This window comes from Anser cygnoides, chromosome 6 (genome assembly GCF_040182565.1).
Source record: "Anser cygnoides isolate HZ-2024a breed goose chromosome 6, Taihu_goose_T2T_genome, whole genome shotgun sequence".
In the NCBI taxonomy this organism is placed as follows: domain Eukaryota; kingdom Metazoa; phylum Chordata; class Aves; order Anseriformes; family Anatidae; genus Anser; species Anser cygnoides.
Window position 1 is genome coordinate 34503853 of NC_089878.1, and position 27655 is coordinate 34531507.

General features: G+C 38.0%; 1 protein-coding gene across 24 annotated transcripts in view; it reads right to left on the reverse strand.

Annotated features, from left to right (window-relative positions):
* The window catches only part of NCKAP5 (NCK associated protein 5), a 438779-nt gene that overhangs the window by 114268 nt on the left and 296856 nt on the right, over positions 1–27655 (reverse strand). For 22 of the 24 annotated variants that reach the window (XR_007169250.2, XM_013186421.3, XM_066999996.1 and 19 more), the window contains 2 exons: positions 22889–22979; positions 7344–7493 (listed from right to left, as the gene is read on the reverse strand). Coding sequence is in view for 23 of the 24 variants with exons in the window: in XM_013186421.3 (XP_013041875.3) it covers positions 7344–7493; positions 22889–22979 (241 nt within the window). In the remaining variant the exon portion in view is untranslated. The remainder of the gene's footprint in view (positions 1–7343; positions 7494–22888; positions 22980–27655) is intronic. The other 2 variants (XM_048079594.2, XM_013186432.3) reach the window with 2 other exon arrangements.

Here is a 27655-nt window from a genome sequence, read left to right on the forward strand (position 1 = left end):
CAGTCTCTCTCTAATGATAACATCAAATGGTTACAGCAACAAGAAAGAGAGCATATCTCAACAGCTCTTCCAGTGGGCTATTTTCAACCTCCCTGTGTAAATTTATATCCACAGTATATCTTCTTGATTTTTTGCATGCCAGAAAAGAAATTGCCATGAACTTTGTCTGGCTTGGATAAAAAATTGTAAAGGGAGTGAGAAAATAAGAAAGCCCATTTAGATCCTCAATATTTTAAATGTCTGTGAGAACTATATTCTCTTTTCTTAAATACTTATCACCTACTAACTGAATTCAATTAGTCTGCTCAGGGGAGGTTTCTTAGTATTCACCTTCTGTATGAATATATAATTTCTATTAACATCCAAACTGATAAGGTGCATTGACAGTGAAAGCAATTCAGGGTGTGTGCGATCTATGGAGAACGCAGATTCGTGCACTCATCTGCAGCGTGTAGGATGGGATGGAGAAACCACAGTGGAAGACCTGATGGGCAGGAAGGCCTGTGTTGGCAAAAGGGAAGGTACAAGCATGTGGCAAAGATGTGCATTTAAAGACTGCAGCAGGAAAGGGTAAGGACAGACGGCAAAGAGGAACTCATCCTAGAGCACAAAGGCAATGAGACACAGGTAGAAGCCACGGAATTTGTTTCTCAAAGACTAGGAACAACTGAGCCACTGAAGATCTACAACAAAAGAGTTCAAGCATCAACAGATTATAGCATACATTCCGCATGATAGTGCTTGTTTGTTTTTCATTTAAAAATTTATTTGTTTCTTAGGAAGCCAAAGCAGTTTGACAGTACTGTTACCAGCCCAGAGCTGGAATAAACTGGGCTGTATTCGAAACCAGTGATGTGAGTCAATGCTGATTATTAGCCTTTGTGTAACTTTGGAAATAAAAGTTTTCCAGCCTCATCTTCTGATCCCTGGCTATTAAAAAAAAAAAAAAAAAAAAAGACTTCCTAGGCACAGTTCAAGAAACAAATTATAAAAGTCTCCTACAAGGAGAGATTTAAAAGGAAGGAAGATTTAAAAGTAAAATAATCCAATAATTAGGATTAACTAGGTTGGCCTTTGGTGATCAGCATATTGAATCTATTTATGTGGATTGTCAAGGCACTGGGCTACGAAGAGGCCTCTGGCTGAATCAGTTTAAATGCACTTAGATATTGCATGTTTCTTTTCACATAAAATGATACAATTATTAATTTTCTTAAAAATTGACATTGTAGTACATGGAAAATGAGAAAAAAACAGGAAACCATGTAAAAGCAAAACAAAAATCACACAATCCCAAAATAAAGCTCTCTTCTCAACACACCCAAAGGAATTAAGTCACCTTCTCATCTCTCTTTTTTATCTCACAGTTTGTTAAAACCATGTGTCTCTTCTTCTACAGGGTAATAAAAGCATAATATGGGAAATACTTGACATACTTTCTCATTTGTTTAATGGTGATGATACAAGGGAAATTACCCCTCTAATATATTTGAACATTTAGCTTATTATCCTGAGTGAGTTTTGTCCCAAAAGCTCAATTTATTAAAACAAAACACATCTTTCTATGATGAACTGCAAAAGGACAAGAGGGCAAAATTCGTAATTAAAATTAGAGTATTTCCTTGACTTTTCCCTAGCGGATATTGGTTCTACTGCAGCTTAGTTTGCTGAAACTTTCATTGAGTCTCACTCACCCGCAAGCAATGAGATTTTCACACATGAATTAGGCTTTTCATTTGATAACTTCAACGTTACAATTTAATGCTACTCCAGTGGCTTGCAATTTGGTGCCAAGTTGCAAGGTTGTGAGCAGCCTTCAATCATTAGTTTTTGAGGCCAACAGAGTTTGTTCCCATTGCAGAAGGTCTGGAAGGGAAGTGAGGGCACTCAGCAAACTAGGGCAACCACTTCCTTCTTAGCAGTGCTTGTTTTAATTGTAATGTATATGCTGTGTGTTTAGCAAGGTGTTCATCGTGCCCCATCACAGGCTAAAGTGGGCAAATAATCTCTTCTGAACAGTGGAAACTGTCCCCACATAACTAAAACTTACGAATTCCCCCTTCAGAAATGCAGCTAGGGAGTCAGTCCTGTGCCTACCTTCACAGAGAACCAGCAAACAAAGAAGGTTAGAATGAGTAGGGGAAATTCCGATATTTTATTTTTTTTTCCTGCAGAATGGATCTAGAATCTATAGTTTAGATGTTCCTTTTATGCGGTAATGGCTGGATAGACACATCCAGACTTGAAACCTTAATTCTGCCTCTTCTGTTGTCCATTTCCTCTTTGTTTTATGTGTAAAACATTACTCTACCAGACTAAACCTGGGTATTATGGCCTGAGTTGTTTCCAGTTCCATGTCTTTAAGTAAAAGAGTATGTTCAGACAGAAGAAGCTATACAAAACCAACCAGCTTCCCAAGGTATTTGACTGCAAGCCCCATTCTAACTCTTCACCTGTCTCCAGGTGTAGTACCAAGGTAGAAATAAAATAGTGTGTACAGGATGCAGGAAATCTGGAGCTGAGACAGAAACTGAATCCAGTCTTCTTGAGTTTTCATCCCATCTTGACTCACAATCCCCCTTCTTTTTGAAGAATTGAGGGGAGATGCACTGTGTGAAAGGACATACTATCAAGAACAAAAATTTTTACTGGCGAAGGAGCATCTCTCATATGAGGAAAGGCTGAGGGATCTGGGCCTGCTCAGCCTGGATACGAGAAGACCCAGGAGGGATCGATCTGATCAACGTGAATAAGTATCTGGAGGGAGGGTGTCAAGAGGATGGGGCCAGACTCTTCTCAGTGGAGCCCGGTGACAGGACAAAAGGCAATGGGAACAAACTGCAACATAGACGTTCTGCCTGAGCATAAGCAAAAACTTTACTGTGGGGATGACTGAGCCCTCAGGTTGATTTGTGATAGTAAAATCAAAAGCAAATACTGTGAAAAGAAAGTTGCTTCGAAAAGAAAGTTGCAGTACTGCAATGGCAAAGAAGGAAGTCTGGAAGAGCTCAAACATTTCATACAGTTAGACATAGTTAATTCATGCTGAATTATTGTCACCGCATAAATGTCTGTGCAAATGACAGACTTTAATAAGCCTTCAAAGCTGACACACTATTTATCACTGATTAAATTTTTTAAATCAAAGTAACTATGGCTTTTACAGACATGTTTAGATTAAGACTGACACTAACTCAGTATATCAGTTTAAGTCACTTGCAATTATGCAGGTGCTTGGGCAGCCTGTAGTTCTGTCATTTAAGGCTAAATTGGGGCAAAGAGCCCGTATCCATGTTGGATAATGAAGCCCTTGTCTCAGGAGACAGATAATGATTTTCAAACGTAGAATATTCCCAAAGTTTTCCTCTGTGCACTGTGACTGTGTAATCTGTTCTTGCTGGAAAAAGGCTGTCACAAGGAAAGTAATAGTATAAAATCTTGCGCTTTGAGTCTGTGTAGTACCTACCGTACCCAGGAGATCAAACAAAGGCTTTGTGAAAAGCTCCCAACCTATATGCATATGACTTTGGAAAAGCAACAATATTATTTTAATGTAATTTTATATATAACTATATAGACCTGAAATCATTATACAGGGGTTGATGCATGTCCAGAATAAATTACATTTTTTGTACATTGCTGGCTACCAGTTTCAAAAACAAAACATAAAAGAATGCAATCCTTCTGCTGATGAAAGCAGATTAAAAAATGAAATTCCACCAAGGAGTTGATGTTATTCCCTGTACTTCGTTAACATTTCATTTTTTGCAGCACTCCAAATACAAAGAGTTATCAGGGATTTTTTTTTTTTTTTTTGCTTTGTAAGAGTTTTAAGGCATTTGATCATAACTGCTGAAGTAAATTAAGTGGCATTTCATGAGCAGCCAGCTAAAAATGCTGAAGGCACAAAGCAGTTTTGATATCCAGGAAATCACAATTAATTTCAACTACATAAAACGGAATACAAGACTGTACGAACCATTTGTTATTTGTCACCTGTTTCATTTGATTAGAAACGTATGGTATTTATCAGTCAGTAGAGTGGAAATAGAATTTGCTGTAAACGATAAAGAATATAAAAAGATTACAGGTAAAAGGAGCAATGGGGAAATATGTATATATATTTCTTATTGAAGTATATGATAGCTTTCACTTGGGCTGACTACAAAGACACTGTATTATACTGATTTTTATTGTTCGGTGAGAAAATTTCTAGGTTAAACAGAATTTAATAAAACCTAATACGTATTACAGACATTTATTTGGCAATACATTTGACAGCACCCAAGTATAAGAAAAGAAATGTTAAATACAACCCCACTGATAAGGAAGTCATTTAAAGAAAGTTTTCTCTGAAAATGAAGCCTAAGCCCTTTTTTCCACTTAAAGTCGATAATTTGCTGGTAAATATCTGACAGTCCAAGATGACTACAGCTCTCCTCACCTTGCCAGAACTTCCTGAAGAAAACCACCACTCACCTCATATCTACCATAGCAGTAATTGACAAAGGACAAGATAAAAACTATTTCATGCATGGAACAGGAGCTTTTTTTTTTTCCCCATGTAGATATTAAAAACAAAAACAAAACAAAACAACAACAACAAAAAAACAATCTATTATCTTGTATATGTACTGGCTGAACTGTCCATTTATTCCTGTGCTGGTGGATAGCTTTTCTCTCTTTTTCTCTTCATCCACTCAAAAATCAGCTTGGACTTACCCAACTTTTTTTGTTTGAATATGGCCAGTAAAGAAAAGGTATTAACCAGGAAAAAACAACTACTGAATAAAAACCTTTCTATAACAAAAACATTACACCACTTCCTCACACTTTTCCCCACACGAACATTGTAATATCCCTTTATACATACATACATACATACAGGCCCTCACTTCAAGAGAAGCACACCCCAGCAGTAGGACAGGTAAGGAGGAACGATGGAATGTTCTAGGACCAGGCTACATCCTGGTATGGGTTAAACTGGTAAAATGGACAGGAGAAAACCAAACTAACTAAATAAAATACAAAGTTATATGAAGACATATTAATAGATTTTTAGAAGTGCTGATATTCATGAAATTATAGTAAGAGGTATTAATGAGTTAGGCCCCACATTTTCAGTAGTTCTGTTTATATGCAGTGTTCAGATTCTACAGTGCACAGATGGAGGACCAACTTTACTAAGTATTTTACTAGCCTTGCTGATTTTATTAATTGTGTATCATACTGTAACATCTAATAATGTGAAGTAAGATTAAAGATTCTGACACCCACTGCACAGGAACTAGCAAACAGCAATTTTTCGTTCCTTTTTATATAGACTAATAAAATATTTAGAGTAATTACTTTGCAAATAGTAAAGGATTAGAACTGCTGATTGCATCTAACTAAAAAAAAAAGTATGTCTCAATTAATAAACCATAGAGTCTTTGACATTACAATTTATATTCTTCACAAGAAAAAACAAGTGCAAGAATATATGCCATTAAACAACACACAATTAACAACACTTTGTTTTAATTATCTTGGGCCACAATTAATGATGGTCCTACAGTTCATCCTTCAACTTTGATAGGTACTTAGACTACTTATGTAGATTAATTATTGAAGTATTGGCATTCACTAATAAGTGTTTTTTTAACAAGCCACTGCACAGCACTGACATCAGTGAGGGGACCTGTTCACTCACCTTCCAGGCCTGGAGTCTGTCTGTCCATTATGTTATGTTACATATCTGGGCAGTTTGCCACAGCTGATAAAGGCCGTGACATTGCTGAACAACTTCCTATTAACTGGGGACATAAAGAACTGAAACTGTCATGCAAACTGATTAAGATTCTGGCCAAGTAAACACAAGTCATGCGTATTTGAAAATTAAAGACCACAAAGAACATACAGTCATCCTCCACTGACAGATAAAGCAAGACTATAGTAAACTGTGTATTTATCAGTGGTTTATGGACCTTAAAAATCTCCTATTGCGCAGTTGGTTTCTGTGCAGAGTTAAGGTTAATTAATATTCATAGATTCATAGAATGGCTTGGGTGGGAAGGGACCTCAAAGATCATATAGTTCCAACCCCCTGCCATAGGCAGGGATGCCACCCACTAGATCAGGTTGGCCCCATCCAGCCTTGCCTTGAACACCTCCAGGGACGAGACATCCACAGCTTCTCTGGGAACGTATTTAATGTGTTTACTTTACAAATTGCTCATTATTTTAAAGGAAAGAAAAACTACAGAGACTTTCTGTGCCTTTCAGATTTCAGAATCTGTATTTAGATCCAAACAGGGTTATAACTGTCCATGTTTTACTTTTAACAAAGTCCTCAAGAACAAAAATCCAGAGTTTTATTTTGATGAGAGTATAACTCAAAAATAGAAACTGTGATGCAAAAGAGCCGTCACTTTGAACTGAAAATGTATAAGGCCAAGTGATGAAGACCTTGTTTACCAAGAGCCTGCTTAGGCAAAAGGCCGTTACAATCACTGTAATGCATTCATTTATAAATACACAGAATACAACATAGATAGCTTGAACAGAAGAGAATGAAGCAAATGCTTGGTAAGTTCAAAATGTCTTATTACTAGTTTTAATTTATATTAAACTCTGCATAGTCTTAATGTTTTATACACATTGAAATCCATGTTTCTATCAGGGAGAACTAAGTAAGTTCATATATGTAAACATACATATATAAATATATAGTGGTTACAATCCTACCTGCACCTTCTTCATGGTTGCCTAACAAAACTAGAACTTTTTCTTCAGGAATTTTTAACCATCTTGAATTCTAGTGATTATGATTAGTAAGTACCACAAGATGCAGTACTTTGCATGTCCTGATTTTCCACTGGACTAAAAATGTGAAGAGTGCAGTTTTCCTTGTGGTCTACAAAGAAACAGATTTTCCACAGTCCAGCAGTAAAAAGACCTGAGCCGAGCCTTCGAGCACGTTGAGCAATAAACTACATTGAAGCGGCATTGGTTTTATGACAGTTGTTAAATCATCTGTATTTGTCCGAAAATATTAATAATTGAAATAAAAACAGTAAAAAAAAAATCTCTTTAAATGATCTCAGTTGAATTAAAATCAAGTATGAAGACTTTTATAAAGATATATGATGCTCGACATTAGAGAAAAATCCTTTCAGTGATACTAAGAATGAGTTTCTTATTCATCCCTGGTAAATGAATTATAAAGAAGAAATATCCCATAATATGAGTATAGGTGAACTGTGAAAGATTAGATTTATACTACAGGGGAGATTCAGTGACAATAAAAGAATGAGGCAGGGGACAAGGTGGGCTTTTGTGTGTGAAACTGTTGTATTTCTTACCTCCAGAGCCTTCAAACGCTCTAATAGCAATTTTGTCTTTTCTCTTTCCTCTTCAGTGCTGCTGCTTTCACTCCTTGAATCTTCATCTACTACTGTGTGAATTTTTTCCATGCCTTCTTTACATTTCCTACTGTCTTCTGACAGCTTTTCCTGAAACGATTTTTTAAAATGTCATTACTCACAGGTGGAAATGAAGTTAACTATGCAAGTATCTTCAAATCTTCCTTGTATATGAATGAAAAAAAGACAGAGCAAATTGTGACTTACAGAACTAAATAAATGGAGTCATGAAGGGTTTATTAAACATGCTGATATGCCAGTTCTACAAAAGTGTATGCACAAATGAACTGCTACATCTACTTAAGATTTTTAAAATTTGGAACTTATCATTTTTAAATAGAGTAACTTGCATTTTCTTCTTTTAAGGTTGCAATGAAAATTGAGTGTATCTTCTTTCAATGGAAACATTCTGCCACTGAGATATAAAGCAGTTTATTAAGGAAAAGCTAACATATGTTCATGCCTGATGTATTTCACCTTTCTTCATCTTGAGCTAATATTTGAATTACTAAATAATGGGCTGAGAACCAAGCTACTACCTGAACACTGATTTAAGACCCACACTAACAGACAACTAGAGAGAATCAACCTGACAGCAAAATTTTCCGAAGTGCCCCAGTCTATTACAAGTCAGTCAGACTGGGTATTATTAGCTGCTTTACGGCTGTTCGGTTTTACAAGATGTCTATAAAAATGCTAGATTTGAACACTGAATGCTACTAACACCATTAATTATGTGCCCGAGTTCTCTGTTAAGAGAATGAGATAGAGCAAGCAAAACATCCAGACTACAAAAACAGCCAACAAAAACTCTAGACATAAAAATATGTATTTTCATGAAGAACTGTCCAGCCTGAATAACTGTGCAAATATCTGATAACTCTTCAAAGACTTAACAGCAAAAGATTATCTTAATTAAAACCCATAAACACAACTGAATTAAAAATCAGCACTGTGAATGACAATTCTAACAATGCCTTTTTTAAAAATTAGCTAGCTCAGTAATGGACTATTACCATGTTAAAACTTTAATCAAGAATCAATTTTATAAGCTATGGGCTTAATCATTACACACTCTTACACAAACCATGAGGCACAAAGCCTCAAAACATTGACTTCAAAGAGCCATTCCATCAGGTTTCCAGCATTAGTGTTATCCTGATCACATGGGAACCTTAACTATAGTTCTCTTTTTTTCTTGCTTGCTACTCACTGGTACAACAATCAAGCATCTATAGAATAGCCATTAAACACCTTTCCCTTCAAGTTACCCTGAAAAGTACATTCACATAAAGTATTTCAATGAACTCAGAAAAAAAAAATTGACAAAGGTACCTCTGATGTAACTCAAAAACAAACAATTATTTTTAGGAGAGAGACTGACACGTAATAGATGTGGCTAACAATGGTAGAACAGATAGGAGAAAGCACAGGCTGTGAGATTTCGTCACAGAACAGGAGTAATGCAACTTCAATCAGAGTAAATCCCAGATGTCCATCACCTAAAGAAGTAACCAATTCATCTTCTAATTACAAAACCTGGTGAATTTTGCGCACCAGTGGCATAAAGAAGACTACACATCCTGCTTTGCTATGATGTGCACTTAACACTGTACCCCTCCTTGAGTGTTTAAATACAGCTCATATATTTAATAATCTAGTTTCAGTGTTTCATGGGCTAAAAAGGCCCCGATATATCACATACCCTATCTGGAAAAGGTGCAGGATAAATACTATTTGTGCTTAAAATCAAGTCAAGTAAGGGGGAGGATGACAAAGGCTTTTGGTATGACAGAATCCTCTTAAAAGTGATAAGCCAGCTAATGTCAAAGGCAGCTGCCTGCAAGGGGGAGACAGGGAGGGCAGAGACAGAGAGACTGTTTTGCAAGAGGAAATATGCATCTCCTACATGATGTTGATCAAATCTTACAGAAAGCTCTGGAGTGAGCATGCTGAAGGCAGCAAACAACGGCATGGAACAGCTTTCTTTTTTTATTTCTTTTCCCTTAGCTTCCTGTACTGCTGGAGTTACCTGGAACAAAGACCATATTTGAATCTTCTACAATGTGTCTGTTCTGCACCCCATGCATTGCACAACTAAAGGCAGGCTGGATTTGCAAGCTGAACAGCAAAATACTTTGGGTCGGAAGTCCTGCAAAGGCAGAATAAGTGTCGTCCTTCTGATCGATGCTGCTTCATTTCTCTTGAAAGGTAGCAGATGGAAACTGTACTCTGGAAGTAAGCTGGGCATCAAAAAATGCGCAACAGCCCAGCTTGGTCTCCCCAGAGCACTAAGAGTTTAAGACACTTGTCTGTACCATAAGAGGATGCAAGCACAGCAGCCTGGTGAGAATTGTACAGTAAAGACTCATCCACATCTCTAATGCTCTGTGTTAACAAAGAGACAATAAGAACATTAAATATTCAAATCTTACTAAAAGGAAACTAGGATTGTGCAGCTCACTACGGACCCGTTCCCACTGAAACTAACGAGAGACTTGCTATCAAGTCCCACCTCGTGGAAGCTTCTCAAACTGGTTTGAACTGTCATTGCTTTTTTGAAGCCAACATTACTTTTCAAATCTAACATGACATCCTAGCCTGATCATTATTTCTATGCTTTGTTTGCTCTATAAATCAAACAAATAGTACACTGATGATGAACCTTTTGATCAAACACTGTAGGCCCTACAGCCAATAGAAAACAAGCGATGAAAACACAGCCGGCAGTCTGGAAATGGCAAGCTTTCTAGAATCAATGGGAAGGTATAAATCACTGAAGACATTGATCTATGAAGCTGTACAATACAGCGACCTCACTGAGACTCATCAAAAAGTTGGTTTTCAGTTAGATCAAGTAGGAAAGAACAGTATAATACTTCCTCTTTCTACTAATAAATATAAGTGAGAAGAATAAATTAAGAGAGCAGGAAAGCCAACGGAAATTCCAAATAATAATTTTCCTGGAATATGTAGGAATACAAATAAGCATTTTAAGCCAGTCTTCCCCCTTCTGCCCACCTCTGAGAACACTGAGCAAAGAAGTGTTTCTGCTGTTTATAAATAAAGGAGTGTAACTAAAGTGATAGGAAAGATCACGTGGAAGATTGCAAGAAGATGAAAGACACCAAACTGCTTACTTGAGGAATTGCCTCCTCCTTCATCCTGAGGAAGGCAACAGGCTGACCTTCTGGACACAGCATTAGTGGCTGGGAGCCGTGGTCAATGCCTGTCCTCTGAGTCTGGTCACCTTTCCGGGGAACAGCCAAATGTCAAAGGGATGCTTAGCCAGCTATTTCTTAACCACTGCAATCTCACAAACGAATGTACTTTTGAAGTTTTATTGGCAATACCATGGCTTGTCATTCCATGGCCTTTCATCTTTCTTAAGATGGTTTCTAGGAATTACACTACACACACACACACGTGCAAAAACTGGAATAAAAAATAAACACAATTTAAAATATTTCAATTTGTAACTACAAAATTTAAAAACAAGAAGGCTAAAAGTCAGATGATGCAAAGAATCATAATAAAAAAGGTAGCTCCAAAAAATCTATTCTAGATTTTCTTTTTTTTATAATGAAAAAAATGAATAGGCACTAATTGGAATCAGGACTTTTCTCTAGTAGTATGGACAAATACATTATACAAAATGATCATATAGTTCCTCGGGTACCTTATGTTCCAGTTTTTCCTGTTTTGAGATGTTACCATGCAGGAACTGCCTACACAAATGAGAAAGCTTTAAGAAAACAGAAGTCATTAACACCATTAATGCAGCAGACAGGCTCCCACAGGAGGAGCTCTCACCAAACATGAAACAAAAAGAACCAGCAGCAGCAGAGCACATGCCATAGCTGTCAGCATGGCAAATGCAAAGTCCTGCACTGGGGGAGAGTGGTCATACGGTCACTGGAACAGGTTACCCAGCTTCTCCTGAATCAGAGAGATTCCAGAGTTCACCAGACAAGTGGCTATAATATAACATAGCATAGTTTTATCCTGATCTAACTGGATCTATACTCTACAGTACTGATTATAAACAGCAATCTCACAAGGACACGTGACAAAATCCTGCTTGAACCAAACAAGAATTAAAAAAAGATCAAGATATTTGAGATGCTGATTTCCTCAATGAGCATTTGACGATGAATTGCTTGTCTGGAAACTGATAAGTAATAATTATAAATGACATCTTTACTTACAGGAGCTAGAGATCATTCTCAGGTGATTAACCCAAGCCCTCCACAGAAGTGAAGTGTTTCAGATGCAACACAGTAAAGATCCCTCAAATACAAGCTATCCCTTTTTCCATTTGGGGTGTCAGATTGTGATGCTAGCATTCTTTTTTTTTTTTTTTCCTTTTAATTCTTCAACCTCTGGAATTTATTAGACAATGGTTTTATAACGGTTACAAATTCAAATTCTTTGGAGATTCGTGCCTGTATTTTTCCAAATAAAACACTTTAATGACAGAGTAAAAAAAATTATGTAAGACATATAATTAAATAGTGTTTATAAATGGCTATAAAGACTGATTTGAGAAGAAACTTAGCATCTTTCACAATGTAAATCTCTACTAGCAGATTGTACTTGGAGGTGCCCGAGAATCCAGTCAATACTGAACCCAAGCTATCTGGCTAGCTCAGCATCTCAAACCAGTTAGCACTTCTCATGAGCATGTCTCAGGAGCTTCTGCAGTACTTTCTAAGTAAGATAGGTACTGAGCTGTCAGTAACTCAGTTTGGTAATTCAGGTAAATTCCTTCAGTTCTACACTTCTAACGCTCTCTTGTGCTATCATAAAGACAGACTCTTAACCTACAAACCTGAACTGCAATTTACAAAACCATATACAGCATTGTGTCTGTAATAATAAATTCTGAATGCTGCTTCTTGCAAGGCCATTCTATAGTCTTGATGTATTCTTAGATTATGTACTTTCAGTGTTATTTCCACTGCAGACCTCCTAGTGTTCAGCACTATTCTTCACTGCAAGTGAGCAATATGAAACAAGAATTTTTAGACTGTCAGTGTAGACAAAAACAGTAGATGAGGGTTTCTTTGTACTTTCAGGAAAAAACAGCCCCAAGCTATGCACAACTAGCTCCAACAATCTGACTGCAGAAGCTGAAAAAGACAGCATTTGCTCCAAGGACTACTGACTTAACATTCCAACAAGTTTAAAATTGTTTTTCAGTGGCACCTTGCTCCTCTTTTTCCTCCCACCATAATGTTTTTTTCCTTTATCATAATTAACACTTGTTTACTGGGGCTCAATCCCTCTTAAATACGCAATTTGACATGTTTGCAGTTTCTTCTGATAGGCTTTTGGGCCAATTTCATTTGGAAAAACCTGAAGTGCATAAAGGACGCTTGTACATTAAGTCAATGCAATATGAAATAGGACTGATGAATTCACTAAGTGCTTCCTGCAAGATGCCCTGTACACGAGTAGTTACTGATGTCACCGTGACATGAATATGTCTGTTCTAGCTGCAACTTTTTTCTTTTATTATTATTTGCTCTATTTGCTAATGGCAATCCAATTGAGCACCATGACTCAGGTCTAAAAAAAAAAAAGTAACCGAACAATCAAGTTAGAATGAAAAAAAATTACACGCAACGAGATTGTGCAATCTAAATGATCTCTCAATATAAGGCTACAAACACGACTTCTGTTTTACCCTGCTTACTTGTATCTATGTATTCAGCTGTTTTCTCTTCTTTCACTTCTTCCCAGTGGAAGGATAGACTAAAATATAGCTTTGTTTTAGATAGCACATCAGCAAATGCAATAATAATATATTTTTGTTTAGCCAACAGCTTTTGTTCCGAACAAGCTGACAAAATTGAAGAAAAAGAAAGGGATGCACATATATCACAACATTTTACACAAACATCCCAAATTGTTCACAGGTTAACATTACTGTTGTCAGGAAAAACATATAAAGTTCTTCTTTTTCATCTCTGGTTTTGACTTACAGAGTGAACAGAGTGAGCAGTAACATTCCCTAGATTAAATATGGGTGATGGATAAGAGAACAAAGTACTTTCTTTATGTTTCTGATACGAGCCTCCTACCGCTCACATATCAATCTCAATGTACTAGATATTATTCTTCACTCAAAACTCTCTTCAGCAGTGCAGGCTACCACCCCTATGAGCAGTTCTGCAGTCACATTAATAAACTTCCTGATGATGCTTTTATTGGCTGCTCCATGCATCAGAAACAAGTAGTTTTGAAAAAGTTCTAATCAAAAAGGACTCTAAGAGAAGAAAACCTTCGCACCGAAGTTCACTTGGAAGTGAACTGAGAAAATCAGAAAGATTAGATGGAACTTTTTGTCTTGACGTCCCCAGATTAGAGTCCGTCCTGGGTGCCAAAGGGAACTGCACCAACCTGTGACCAAATATTGCTGTCGACACCATCCTGACTTTAGTAAATGGGCATTCACAGGATCAGCAGCACCCTCACCTCTGGCACTTCAGCTGTCAGAAGCGAAATCAGAGAGTGACAATTTTGGAGGTGATCCTTGCACGCCAGGTCTCAGGCACGTCGATGGCAGGGCAAGGTGGCAGCACGTCTGCATGTTGTGTCACTGCCTTTTCAAAATGGAAGGCTTCAGCAACATTCAACAGCAATTGGCAGAAAGAAGGTATTCGAGAGCTAAGTTGTTTCTTCTTCTTATGTTTCTTCTTCATACGGCTTTATGAGAAGAATCTGCAGCATGATTTTTCACGCAGATATTCTCCTACTAATTGGTTCGTTAGTACCACACTTGAAGTAACCATCTTTCTTCACAGGAAACCTACATGCAGCATTTCAACTTTCCCGAATGAGTTTGTAAGTGTTGAAGTGACTACACTTGACTGAAGTGACAGTATTAAAATATCTACCTTTGACTGAAGTACAAACAAACCAAACCATTATGAAAATTAAACTGGGTAAATTTTATGTGATGGCAATTAAGGCAACAGATTTACTCTGGAGTTAAATTGCTAGAAACAGGCCTATTTTTCTTCCCTTTGCAACCCTTTCACATTTTTAAAAATAATATCTTTTTACTACTTGGATGAAGGCCAAATTGCTCTTTTTAATGAAATGAAAAACTTTGAGTGCAAATTTTTTTTCAACCACAAGAAAGTCTCCTGAGAACTTACACTTGTTGATCCAGTTTTCTGTACATTGTTTCTCTTGGGAATACCACAAAGAAGCTCTAAAGAACAAACCTGAATACAAGTATTAACTAGTATTTTGGAATGAAAGCAATACATTAACTGACTTGTTCCCACCATAAGCACAAACGTTGAAGCTGACCTAAGAAGCTACCTGTGTGATTTGGACAAAAAATAAACGTGTATTATTACATAACTAGGCAATTTTTGCAAATTGCAGGACGAAGTTGGTTTGTCTCACAATCTTGTCAGGACAACTGAAACAAACATCTTCACAAAAGCATCTTCACAAAAAAAATATAATACAGGAAAAACCATCATCGATCTCATCAAAACTCCACCTTTTCAAATCTGTTATTATAGTGTGTATCAAATACATTAAACTGAATTAAAAAATATATATATGCTTTTCTTGATCAGTACTGTAAATTATTTCCAGAACAGATATACCTGTACTGGTATACTTGTAAGTGTGTTATTATGTTTAAATTATTTTCGAAGAGAGTTTCTATGAATATATATTAAGTTCCTTTTTTCTCAGAGAACAAGGAAAATTTTGACTAGATTTTTTTCAATCTTTTACAATTTAAAAGATAGCATTACCTACTGGTGTTTTGCAAACATAAATGAATCACAGTTCAAAATGCAGAGGGAGCAATATCTTTAACTGAGATGTGGAAATAGAGAGCAAGTGACTTGGCCATGTACAAGACCCATCCTTGGAATACCACGGAACACAAACTGGAATTCAACTTCTCTGTCACTAGGCAGCTGATTGCAGTCTCTATTGCTAATTTCTTATTTCTAATTTTCTTTCTGGACTCTATTTATTATTTCTTATTCATTTTTTTTTTCTCTCAGAAACCACGAAAGGATTAGAGAGATAAAGATGCTTCTTATTTACTCGCTCGTCCCTCCTGCCCAACTAGAAGCTCTTCAATAGCAGCCCAGGATGCACGATGCCGTGTAGGTCAAAAAAGCACTTCTGGATCCCAACAGGGATCCAGCCTATAAAAATCTTCTGGTCAAGAGCCAGGAGACACCCTACAGATCTGGGAGCTCGGAAAGCAGTCGCCAGGTGGGAGATGACAACAACTCCCTGGGGATCTCACTGCTCTGCTGAGAGTCGGAGCAGGGCTGCAAGTGGTGCTGGTCCCACAGCGAGTGCGCTGCAGCAGGCTTGCTTCCTCCCGCTGCCGAAGTGTGGGCCACCCTCAGCCCCTGCGCCAGCACAGCTGCTGCTGGCAGCTCGGAGCTGACCTGCTTAAGGAAGACATGCAGATAAGGAGCAACAAATTGGCCTTCGCATTCCAAGATACTGGCATCTCTCCAAGCAGCAGATAGATTATCTGAAAACTGATAGGTGCTATAAACTCCTGGAGGTTACTGCAGTCTCTTAGGACTACCAGGCAGAGGCATCTTAGAGCCATGCAAAAGATACTGCAAAAGACAAATTCTGTATTGTAGAGAAAAATCTAAGCAGAGAGTTACAATCAGTACAATACATAACAGTATCATCTCCACCACTTGTTACTAAAGATATATAGAAAATCCCAGGAAGGAAAGAGCAGCTTGTTTTCTGAGAAACACAGACACACAAATTGCAAATTTCAGTTATGAGACTTCATTATGTTAAACATAACTCCACTGCTTCGTTACTGTACTACAAACAAACAATCAAAAAGGAAAAACTATTTGCATACAACTTCCTTGCAGCGACGTTGTCGTTTTGAGCAGTGTCTGAGAAGCACCATCGCTCCCCTTTGGGGGCAAGAATCCAACCTCGATTTAGATAAATGGGGAACAAATATCTAACAGAGTCCCTGCACACTGGTTGAAGGCTACCAGAAGAAAAGCTGTAAGGAGTTAGTTGTTACAGAGCTAGCTCTGAATTTCTCAGTGTTGAAAAGTGGTCTGAGAGCAGATGCTGGTATAGCTGACCGCCCAGGATTTCCGGTGGAGGTCCCAGGAGCGTGGGTGGGGGCTCTTCAGTCCTTCTCTGGGAGACACAAAGCTGCCAGCCTTTGCCTAGTGATATTCTCCTTAGTAGCCGAGGGGACCTGGCTGATGCAGTCTCCTGTGTGTCCTTCCAATGCAGAGATGTAAGTTTAATTTTAAGGATATATTTCCTCTCTCTGCAACAGCAGTTAGCATTAAAAATCCTATGTGGATTTCAGCTAGGGAATTCAACTACTGCCTTTTTTTCAATTCATGACCATGCCCCTTCTATAAAATGTTACGTATCAGCGGCCTGAACATCAAACTTGCATAATTTTGTGTTACGATAAAATTATATTGCCAAAAGATAAAATTTTTCTTCTCCTGAAAGACCTGTTGACACCAACGGCTGTGCAAATTACAAGTGCCAGCCACAACAACTGTTCCACATTTGTTGTTCCACACAACACAGACAAAAAATTGGGCTGATCTGCCCAACAATGCCACCTGAAATGTGCCTGCATCACCCATGCAGTCACACCTTGCTGACACCTGCTTCAGAAAGGAATCGGCAAAACACTGCAGCCTTCATGACCAAGAGCTGGAGGGCTTGCAGAATTGGCACTGTTTTATCTTCATATTGAAGTTATCAATATTAACACTCTTGACAAATATTCATCTATCTCCTTTCCTACTTTTCATTAAAGCAGGAGCGTGTACACATATTTATACCAGCAAGAGGGCAGGAAAAGGAACTGAACTCTCTTTTGTTCAAAGCTACTGCAGCGAAGCAGATGGCTGTGCTGGTGGTGATGTCCTGCAATCTTGACAGACCTCCCCCATGGGGCTGCATGCCATTCTTCTCGTGGTGCACACGGAAATCTAAGAAGACTCTTCGGAAGTCATTCCTTCCCAAAATCTTGTCATTCCTCTGACTGAGGAGAAGACCAGAGCTGAACCACCATCACCCAGCCAGCTCTTACTCGGCAAGAAGAGCCCATCCAAATGCTCAGGCTGCAATTGCTCAGAGTGTCTGCTACCACTTTGATGTCGCTTCGGGTGCAGAAGTGGGCAGAGGAACAGAAATGAGACAGGACACATACCTCTACCAGAAAGAACTGGAAGGAATCACACTGCTGTTCTCTGTTGCACCCTGGGCTAAAGAAACCTGAAGCATCCCACTACAAAGCATCCCACTACAGTCTCTCAACCAGACTTCGTTTGGTGATGACTCAACAGCACTGACCACAGCATGGGAATTTTCTTCCCAACAAATTTCCTAGCACAGAAGTTCAGGCATGACAGGGCCTGTGATGTTAGACTGGTATGGGCTTCGGGCTGTGTAAAACCCAGGTTTTCAGATCCCACCGAGCAAAAGACCATGCCTGCTCCTCACAACAGTGTTCTTTTGGAGACCAAATCTCAAAGAAGCAGAGTGGGGCTCAGAAAAGGCTGCAATGGTTTTAGTCACAAGTGCTCATTTCCATAAAACGAGCAAATCTCACTTCCACATTTTTAAGTAAGTCACAACTCTACTCAAAGACCATCCAAGCTCCACTTCAAAATTGACTCCTTTCCTATCAGAAGTATTTGTATGCCAAGCAAACTCTTTGGGAGAAATATGCCTTTTTTCAAGATTACCAAAAAATATCGAAATTCTGTTTTTCTTTTTCTATTCATTACCTGGCTCAGTACTTATAAGAGTTCCTGTTACCAGAAATAGCAGTTCATACATACTGATGACATTTTAAACATACCTGAGATTAAATAGCATGTTGTTACCATCTTTTTATAGACAAAGTAAAAGATGGACAGATAAAGTTTATTTGTCCAAGGAAATGGAGACATTTGTGGCAAACGAAGGAATCAAAGTCTAGTCTCCCAAATGCAGTGCTTTAAACAGCAGATTGTCGTCCCTCCTCTCCTCTCTGATGTGACTGTGCCACGTCTGTTCTGAGCTTCAGTGCATATATTGATGGTTCCTGAATTGAAACAAATCATAAACTCACAACAAACACTCTTCCTCATCTATTTTGATTACTACGTGGTGACAGATAAAGTCAAAAGGAGTTCAAAGAAAACTTGAAAGACTTTGTTTGCATGATTTGTAATCAGGTAAGAGTCTAGATATCCAGTAATGCGACCCGGCAGGGAACAGACTAGTTTTTGATATCCAGAAGACAAGGACAACACTAGGAAGAAAAGTCTGCAGTGGTGCACGTTTTAACTTCTTGGCTTCAGGTACTGCTCACAATTATTTCTGGGGATCATTTTCCCTCTTAGATAAAGTATTAGCATGTTGAATGACAATAAAAGTACTACATAAGGTATTGGTTTGGCCTTTCATGATCTTAATGTAGGTGGATAATGCCTCTTGGAAGCAACCTAAAAGCTCTTATATACTAGAGCCTTTTAGTCAAGTACATTATAAGAAGTGAAAGAAGCACGATGCTTCACATCAATTCAAACAACACATATTCTTATCTACGTTTATGTGAGCATTCATTATAAATTTTCCATCAGATATTATTATGCAGAATGATAACAATGAATTTTATTTACAATCCCGCTTCTGAAGTCATTTACCCCAAAGAAATCACATCGTCCATCTGTAAGTCCAGCAAATTAAATTCCCACAGGGCAGCTACCTCTACAGAAGGGGTTAGAATATTTTGCTTCAAGTAAGAATCCTGACAAGACCTAACATAATATTGCAATAATACTGCACGCTCTGGGCTCTATCTTATTATTATTCTTCTAACACAAACACTATGCAACATTTAATGTTCATTAGCAACAATATTTATTCTGGAGTCAGACGTATTGATATTATAATAAGAACTCAATTTCATACATCCCAGAACAATAATTAGATTTGTAAAAAAACAAATATGTAGACAACGGTCAATAGATCAACAGCGTTTATTGCACAGAGGTATCTTTTATGACTATTCAGATATTAATGTGAACAGGCTTCACACACTAAAAGTAGCTTACCATGGTGTCAAAGAATATGGGACATATGTTGATATGTCATGCTGGAGATCTCCTAGTACATGTCCTCATTTGTTACAAAATACGTGGCTGTGAAACAGCAGTAAAATCTAATCCTCTAGAGCACTGATCGCAGAACATATCATACTAATTACAAAGAACAGTTGCCAATACATTCTATAAGGTAGCTGCTTGACTGTACAGGATAGCTTTCAAAACAATGGTAATATTTATATATCCAATACGTTTTGTGTATATATATATATATCACTTGCTATTCATGTCATAAAAATCTTTTTTCATGTGTTAGCTCACATCTATAGTTCACTCCCAAATACAGGATGACAATATGGTTGTCATGTTCCCAAAAAGCTGAATACATCAGGGTATAAAGAAACATTACCTAGGTTGTACTTTCAAGTTCTACCTCCATTTGTGAATTACCCATATAAATATATCAAAAACCTGTCCGAGCACATTTGAAAAAAGGTATAAATGAAATGTTTCTGTCACAATATTTGTGCCTCTTGCCAAACCTGGACTTAGTATCTGCAATAAAATTCATCATACATTTCAATGATATGTTTGTCCATGATTTCCACAGTTTGTTTCAGTAACATATCCATTATTCATACAATACTTTATTAATGTTTCTCAATGCTAAAATACTTTATGAACATTTTAGATTGCAGAGTTGTTGCCAACTATTTGTTTCAATGAGTCTTTCAAGTATTAACTTTTGTTATTACATGTGATCGTTGCCAAAATCACCGCATAGCTTTTACCTGGTGACTGAGTAACAAACAAACAAACAAACAAACACCTCTAGCCTACACAACAGTGGGAGGGTAGAAATGCTCTCTTTTGCATGTGAATAGAGCCATTCGTTAACATTTTCAGTAAACAAACTGTTCAAAAGTTTGGCATAAAACATGAACAAAAGGTATGTCAGGAAGAATAAACCACAACATTCATGGAAATGTTCCATGTTTATACCTATTTTACTCATCACAGACTGGTATATGATGCAGTAGACTAGCTGCAGTAGACTTTCCTTCAGGAAAGGAAAAACCATTGCTTTTGAGTCACAAATTGGGAAAAGAAATTCATAAGCAAGGCAAACAACATATTGGCAATAAGGAGGAGATGAAAATTGCTGAACTGCAAGCTGACTTGCATACCATGAGCCAAATTAAAACAAACAGTAAAACTTCCCCAAGAACAAGAAGAGAGCAGGAAGAGAAGAAAGCTGCTATGCAATGTGGAGCACACAATTAAAAAAAAACTCCGGAATAACAGGCATATGGGTCCTTGAAGGTCCTTGGATGGAGGTGGCTTCACTCTAGGTTAACAGTCAATGGTTGGACTTGATAATCTTAGAAGGCTTTTCCAACCTAAATAATTCTGTGATTCTAAAAGAGAGCTAGGCTCTGTCTGGGGAATAAACCTGGACTACTACCTAGCAGATTCAAAGAAAAGCCCACGTCCAGAAAGAAGGGAAAAAAGTGTTAGAGAGCACTTTGCTAGGTGGAGGAGGCTGTTTGCTAGAGCTGAAAGGAAATAGGAATCGTTCTTGTTACTAACTGGGCAGAACTTTTTCTTTTGTTGGACTGAAAATAAGCGCATGAGACTGACTGTACATCAAACACACCATGGTACCCATTCTGCTGGCTGGCAGGAGACAACAAATGTCTATGCCCTAAAGAACGGAAAAAAAAATAAACAACAAATTCTTTCTCTTTTCAAAAATTATAATGCAAATAAAACACAAAGGAAAAAAAATATATAAAAGTACTGAAATGGGAATGATGAGTTTATCTCTGCTCTAGGACAGCAGCACATGAAATTTCAGATCTCAGAAGACCACATGGCTAGTATTTTTCTGGTTTTGTTCCCAAAAGAAACCTAGAAAACACCCAAACCCTCAGTCTGACTGAAACAAAAATACTTTCCTACTTTTCTTCAAAGTTCAAAGAAAAACAAACACAACACAAAACGTCAAAGAAGTTAAAAACAAATTGTGGTACCACCTTAATGTGGTTTCCAGGGTAAAACAGTACACAGAAAAGCAGGTAATAAAGTCATTCCAGCATCTGTTATAAACAGACAAACATGTAATCCACCCAAGGCAGAGACAGAAGCCAAGCCCACTTCAGAATGCCCACTGTATAGCGGCAGGAGTGAGGAGGAAACATTGATTTAAACTCTGTACCAACAGGAGGGAACTGAGCTCCCTTTTCACATCCCAAAGGGCAGTGAGTAAAATATAGATGCTTTTATAACCAGTTTCTGAAAGCACAATGGTTCTATCATGAGTTCAACAAAAAGTTTAATTCATCCTGAAATTAAATTTTACAGGCTATCATTTTAACAAGAAAAATTGATTATTTTGGAAGGTTAACCTAAAGATTCTTTTCCCCTCAATTCCAACTTAAAATGAAAATTCAATTACAGTGATAAATACTCTCCAGTATACTTTTCTGTTTAGCTGTATAGCTGTATATTTGATCCATCGGTTGCTAGAAAGGACTAAGGTAACTACGATTTTATGAAAAATCTCTTATCAGAAGGATTGCTACCTGGTGGCAGACTTTAACATATTATTTCAGCATTTCATATCCTTTAAAAATGCTTATTCTATTTTAAAATGAGAAAACACAGGACTGACCTTCATTAGGTGCTTTTTTTAAGAACTAATGTGCAGAAAATCTGGTTAACTGGGATGTATATCTTCCCGTTTCCAGAGACTAAAAAAAGGCTTTCTACCACCTCATGTTCCCTGCTTCCAGAACACAGCAGTACATTAGGAAAGTGTTATTTCTCATAAACAGCATAAACAGACCTGATTCCTTTGAAAACCTCTACAATCATTGCTCTCCTATAATCTGTCCTGAGACTCTCCCTTTACAGCAGGAGAGTAATATGCACCTACTACAAGCAGTAAGAAGAAATTATGCAGATTCGTAAGGAAATCTCAAACCCAGTAAGAATATGTGTTGATAAATATTATCCATCACAGTCTGAAGGTCAAGTTGCCAAAAACATCTATGTCTTTTAGGGATGCCAGAATATATGACTTTATTAAAATAATAAACACTGTAATAAAGCCTTCAAAACTAGTTTCACTGTCCCCTGCTAACTGTGAGTGAGAAGCAACAACTGCAAATAATAATGTCAACAAAAACGGAAAACCTGTAACTGAGGTGAGAAAACACCTGGAAAAATGTAGCTGGTACCAACAGCCACTTACACACATTCATAACTAATATAACAAATAGAGGAAACAATGCCAGTCTCATTTATCTCAGTAGTGAGATTTTTGTTTTAAAGAACTTTTCTAACACAAGAAAACAGGCAGTAAGTCACTAATACCTGATATACCTTCATGATATTGACAGTTCCTTCTCCATTCTGGCCTGGGGATCCTTGGCTCTGTAGTAGATTTCTTACTGTCTCCTCCATTCTAGAGAATGAAAACATTTATGTAAGTCAACCATATGGAAGAAAATTTTAGAGTTGCATTCAGTGTTTTTGTTCTTTAGAAGAGCCTAATGCATCCATGGCTACCATGAAATTAATATTTAAAGGAAATCCTGGCCTTATAATGTTCTCATACTCCATGTTATGAATAACACATTAAGGGCACTCTTTTATCTTTTGAATATGCACAGTAATTAGGTGCATTGTTAAAATCCTACTGTAGCTCAGTTACAAAAATTAAAAACAAGTGTCAGCTAAAAACCTCACCTTGTCAACACTGTAACCAAACACCATCAAAAAATTACCGTCATTTAGGAACAAAATCAGTCAGATTCCAAAATAAACTGTTGTATTGCCAGCCAATTGTCAGTTTTGTGCAGTTTAGGCAAGCTGTCAAATACATTACTAGTATTTACTATCTATGTTATAGGTGCAGCAGCGTGTGCCAGTACATTTGTTTATAGAGGCACAGCTGCTTGAATACATTCACCCCTCTTTGCCCTTTCAAAGGGATGTAAAAGCAAGTGTAGGCTACAATCTGGTATTACCATCTCATGAAAACGTAATCAACTTCAGTTCCATCAGAGAAAGAAGGAAGGTTTGTACTTTCATTTTACAAAGTATTAATGGCTACCATCAATGGTTGCCTTTGCTCTTCATACATTCATCCGGCACATCAGGACTGAGAATAACGTTAACTGCTACCCCTCCTGGATGGCGGCGGAACAGAGCGGAGAATTCTGCCCCTCCACACAGGAGGACCACTGCAGGTGCCTATGAAACACAGGGGCCCATTCCAGGTAGATCGCAAATTAAATCCTGTAGGCTATGGGGATGTCACTGAGACCAACTACACATCAAGCAAGTGGGACTACAGCTGGTTTCACCTCTGCGAGTACGGGTAAGAAGCGGAAAGAGATCACAAGCAGAGAAGCAGTCATGGCCAAGCCATAAAGAGGCTGGGTTTCAGGACAAAAATTGCAGAGTGCCATCCACACACAGCTCCTCATGCTTCTCCCCTTCACCCGAATTCTCACCCCGTGCAGCTTCTTAGCTGTGCGGATGCAAGTTTTTCTGACGCCCACTTTTGTTTTCTGTTCTTCTCCTTGTAAGCTGCCTAGGTCTGGAAGACACAGCTGGAAGAGGGGCTAGAGAAAGGAAAACTGCCGTGGCATAGGTGTGAGGGTGACGTGAAGGCAGGAGAGGAGGAATACCTTATGCCATATTGCCAGATAAGCGGTACATCAAAACTGCAACCTTGAAAAAAGAGCCAATATTCCTAGGAGTGTCAGGCTAGAAAACGTCTGTTGCTCATTCCTACTGTGTTTAGGGAAACATGACTTTCGTGTACCATTCTTAGCAAATGCAATTGAGCAGAATTATTCACAACATATCTTTTTTTATTATTATTTTATTTTATTTCTAAGGTAACAATCTAGTGAGACAGCAAATATTAGCTAACTGCTCTGGCCAGAGGCCAATAACATTATCTTTTATATAAGCTATGTCTGCCTCGTAGCCTTTCTGTTCTTTCAGTCTTATCAGAATGAATGGTATTGGCTAACGTAGCAATAATACGAGGTTTTACTAGGTTTTCTCCTTTCAAGTCAGCCAGCTAGGCTACTTTTCAAGAAGCTGACACTGTGAGGTATTCATTCTACCAAGGTGCCCACTGACATTTTACTTAGATGTATGATGGTTTTTTTTGTCATTGATGTGCAGACTTCTACATTGCCAGAATGCCCACAGAATAGTTGGACCATCTGTTGACCAAATGTGAATAAAAATAAGCCAGCTCTAATCTCTCGTGCAGACAGTGGTGCAGTTTTTCACTTGCAGATTGGAACCATTTCTGTTCACAGGCTGACCTTAATCAGATTCATTTTACACAAAAGAACAAATCTTTTTGTGGTTCACAATACAAGTATCCTTGTATTTCCTTTCCTAACGTGCTTACTATTTCATTTTTTAAATTAACAATGTAGTACAATTCTTATTTTAATTACTGGGTTTATATATTCATATGCAATTCCAGCTCTACTTCTATAGAAAGTTAAAAAATAATAATAAACAACTACAAATGGGAGAAAGGATAGAGATTCAACTTTCACTAAAATCAGAGTTTTTCAATTTAGGCCTAATAGTATTAATGAGAATAAAGTTGAGCTGCATATTAGCATCACCAATAAACCGCTCCGAAAAATTAAGCAGAATTATTGAAATCAGTAGGTCGTTTCCCCTTCAAAGTCAGGTATTTTGGATAACAGGCCTATCTCATCCAAAAACCTTACAGGGACTGGCTGGCACACTGTTTCACGTGGCAATTAGAAACACCTCCCAGCGGGACATAGATTTCTAAGCAACATAATAATAAATATTTGCAACCTGACAAAGAGCTCAGCTAAGCGCAGGGGAAACTTGTTGTTTTCCTTGCAGCTATTAGAAGAGTTTGTAGAAGTCGACAGCCATGAAGCTGAAGGACAGGGATAGCAGAGACATCGCCTGAGCTGTCAAGTCACTGCAAAACCAGCACGGAGAGGAACTCAGAAGCTTTAGGTACCCGTGGCATCTCCGAAAATGGAAAGAGCAAACTAGTTTCTGTCAAACAAGGAGGTGAAATATGCTTTTGGTCAGATTTACTGCAGAGCTCCGATGGCCAGCGCTCCTACAGCTTAAAAGCTGCTGCTTCTTCACTAGTATCCCAGTTTGCTACTTTTTTTAGGAAGGATTGTTTAACCAAATGTGGCATGGGGTAATAATTCAGACTTTTCCCCCATAAATTAGACTCTTTGAAGCCTGAATTAATGGCGCAGTAATTAAAAAGTGATTGTTATATCACAATCTGTAACGCTCCCCACAGTGACATTATATGCCAGAAAGATTTAGTATAAATTCTTTTAAAGAATGCAAGAACAGTTGAGCCTCTGTAAATTTAATGCGAAATACCATGTTTTATTCCCTGAACAAGGCTTCCAGAGGACATGTAAATTTTGGAAGTGAAGCAGAAAAATAAAGCGCTTTATGAAAGGCTATTTCTACACATCAAACCGTGCCTTTGCCCCTTCTGGTAACCACGAAAGGTTATCTACTCTCGGTTACGATTCGACTATCCTAGATGGACCCACTCCAACATCAAGCACTTGCCGATTACATCTAGAATAGCTATCCCCCACGCATATATTCTGGCTGCTTGCTGGCCGATGCTAAAAAACCTGTTTTGTCAAGGATTCTGTGTATCTTACATAACTATCAAGCTGTTACAATCTGCAAAAATGGTCTCTAAATCTCTCCGTTCCCAAGTCTACATTTTCCAATCACTTTAAGAACATTTCTTTTCCCTTTTCTTTTAGTGTGGTGTTTAGTGTCGACTCATCTGAAGCATCTTAGTTAGCATCATTAAAATTCTTGTTACACCCATTATTTGAACAGAAAATTGAGGTTTCTTAAACTGCAGTGTTCCTTTCAATTTATATATATTAAAAAAAAAAAAAAACAAAGAAAGAAAGAAAGAAAGAAAAAAGAAAATGGATTTTCTCTTCAGGAGAAAAATAAATGAAACCTGTGTTTGATAGAAGCTTTTTAAAGTTTCTTGACAAAATGTCAGAGTAAGGAAACAGTACTCCACCAGCCCTAAACTAAGGATAAATTTCTCAGAGCATTAAACAGAAAAAGAAATGAGGCACTCTGAGACCAGAATCTGTTCAAGGAATATAGGAGTTTAAGGAACATAAAATATTAATGTTACTGTGGAAAGCACTGTCAAGATTTCATCTAGAATATTATCTGCAATTGCGATTACCAGTGTTCAGGAGCAGCTCACTCACAGAGGATTCAGTGAAGAGGCAGCTCAGAGGTTGTTTAGAGGAACGGAGAATCTGTGTCATGAGCAGAGGCTGAACAACTTATCTTCCTGAGCTGAAGAGAACAGGCTCACAGGGGTATGACTTCCCCAAATGAATCAGTGAGAAAAAGTAACACGGAGAAGAAAACATCAAGCTAAGGTCAATGACTGATAAAACAAAATGAATGCAATGGCTACAAATATATTTGAGCTGAAATTAGAATGTTTTTAATCACTGAAAAAGTGAGACTCTGAAACAGCCTGCCAGGAAGCGTAACGGGATGGGAAACCTGGACAGCTTTAAGCCAGCTGAGCAGTTTATGAAATTAATTAGATAACAGGGTCTGACGACTTGAATTTATGACCCACAGGTCCTTGCATCCTGAAACAAAATCAGTCATTCCTACATTTTTAAAATGTAATTTGCCCAGTGCTGTTGCAAGAATACCAGGAAATCAACCCAACTGCAACGTACATTATTTATTTTGGCTTTTTTTCTCTGTGTTTCTGGCAAGACAGGCCCTGCAGGGGTAGACAGCTCCCTGAAAGGCTGTCAAGTTCCTGACTGTCCCCTCACTTTTCTTAGGGCCATCACCCTCACAAATCGGCAGCTCCTTTTGCTGTCCCCCAGCAATGCTGGGACGTGGTCAGAAAACTTGCCCATTTTGTGCCTGTCCCAGTTCTGCCTGTTCAAGTGCACCAAAGCCATACGCTATTTTACTGGGGTCCCCCCCAAGAACAGAATTTAATTCCATACAGGAATTAAAGTTCCCTCACATACATACACCATTCCAGGAGGCACGGACGTCCAGTTTTCT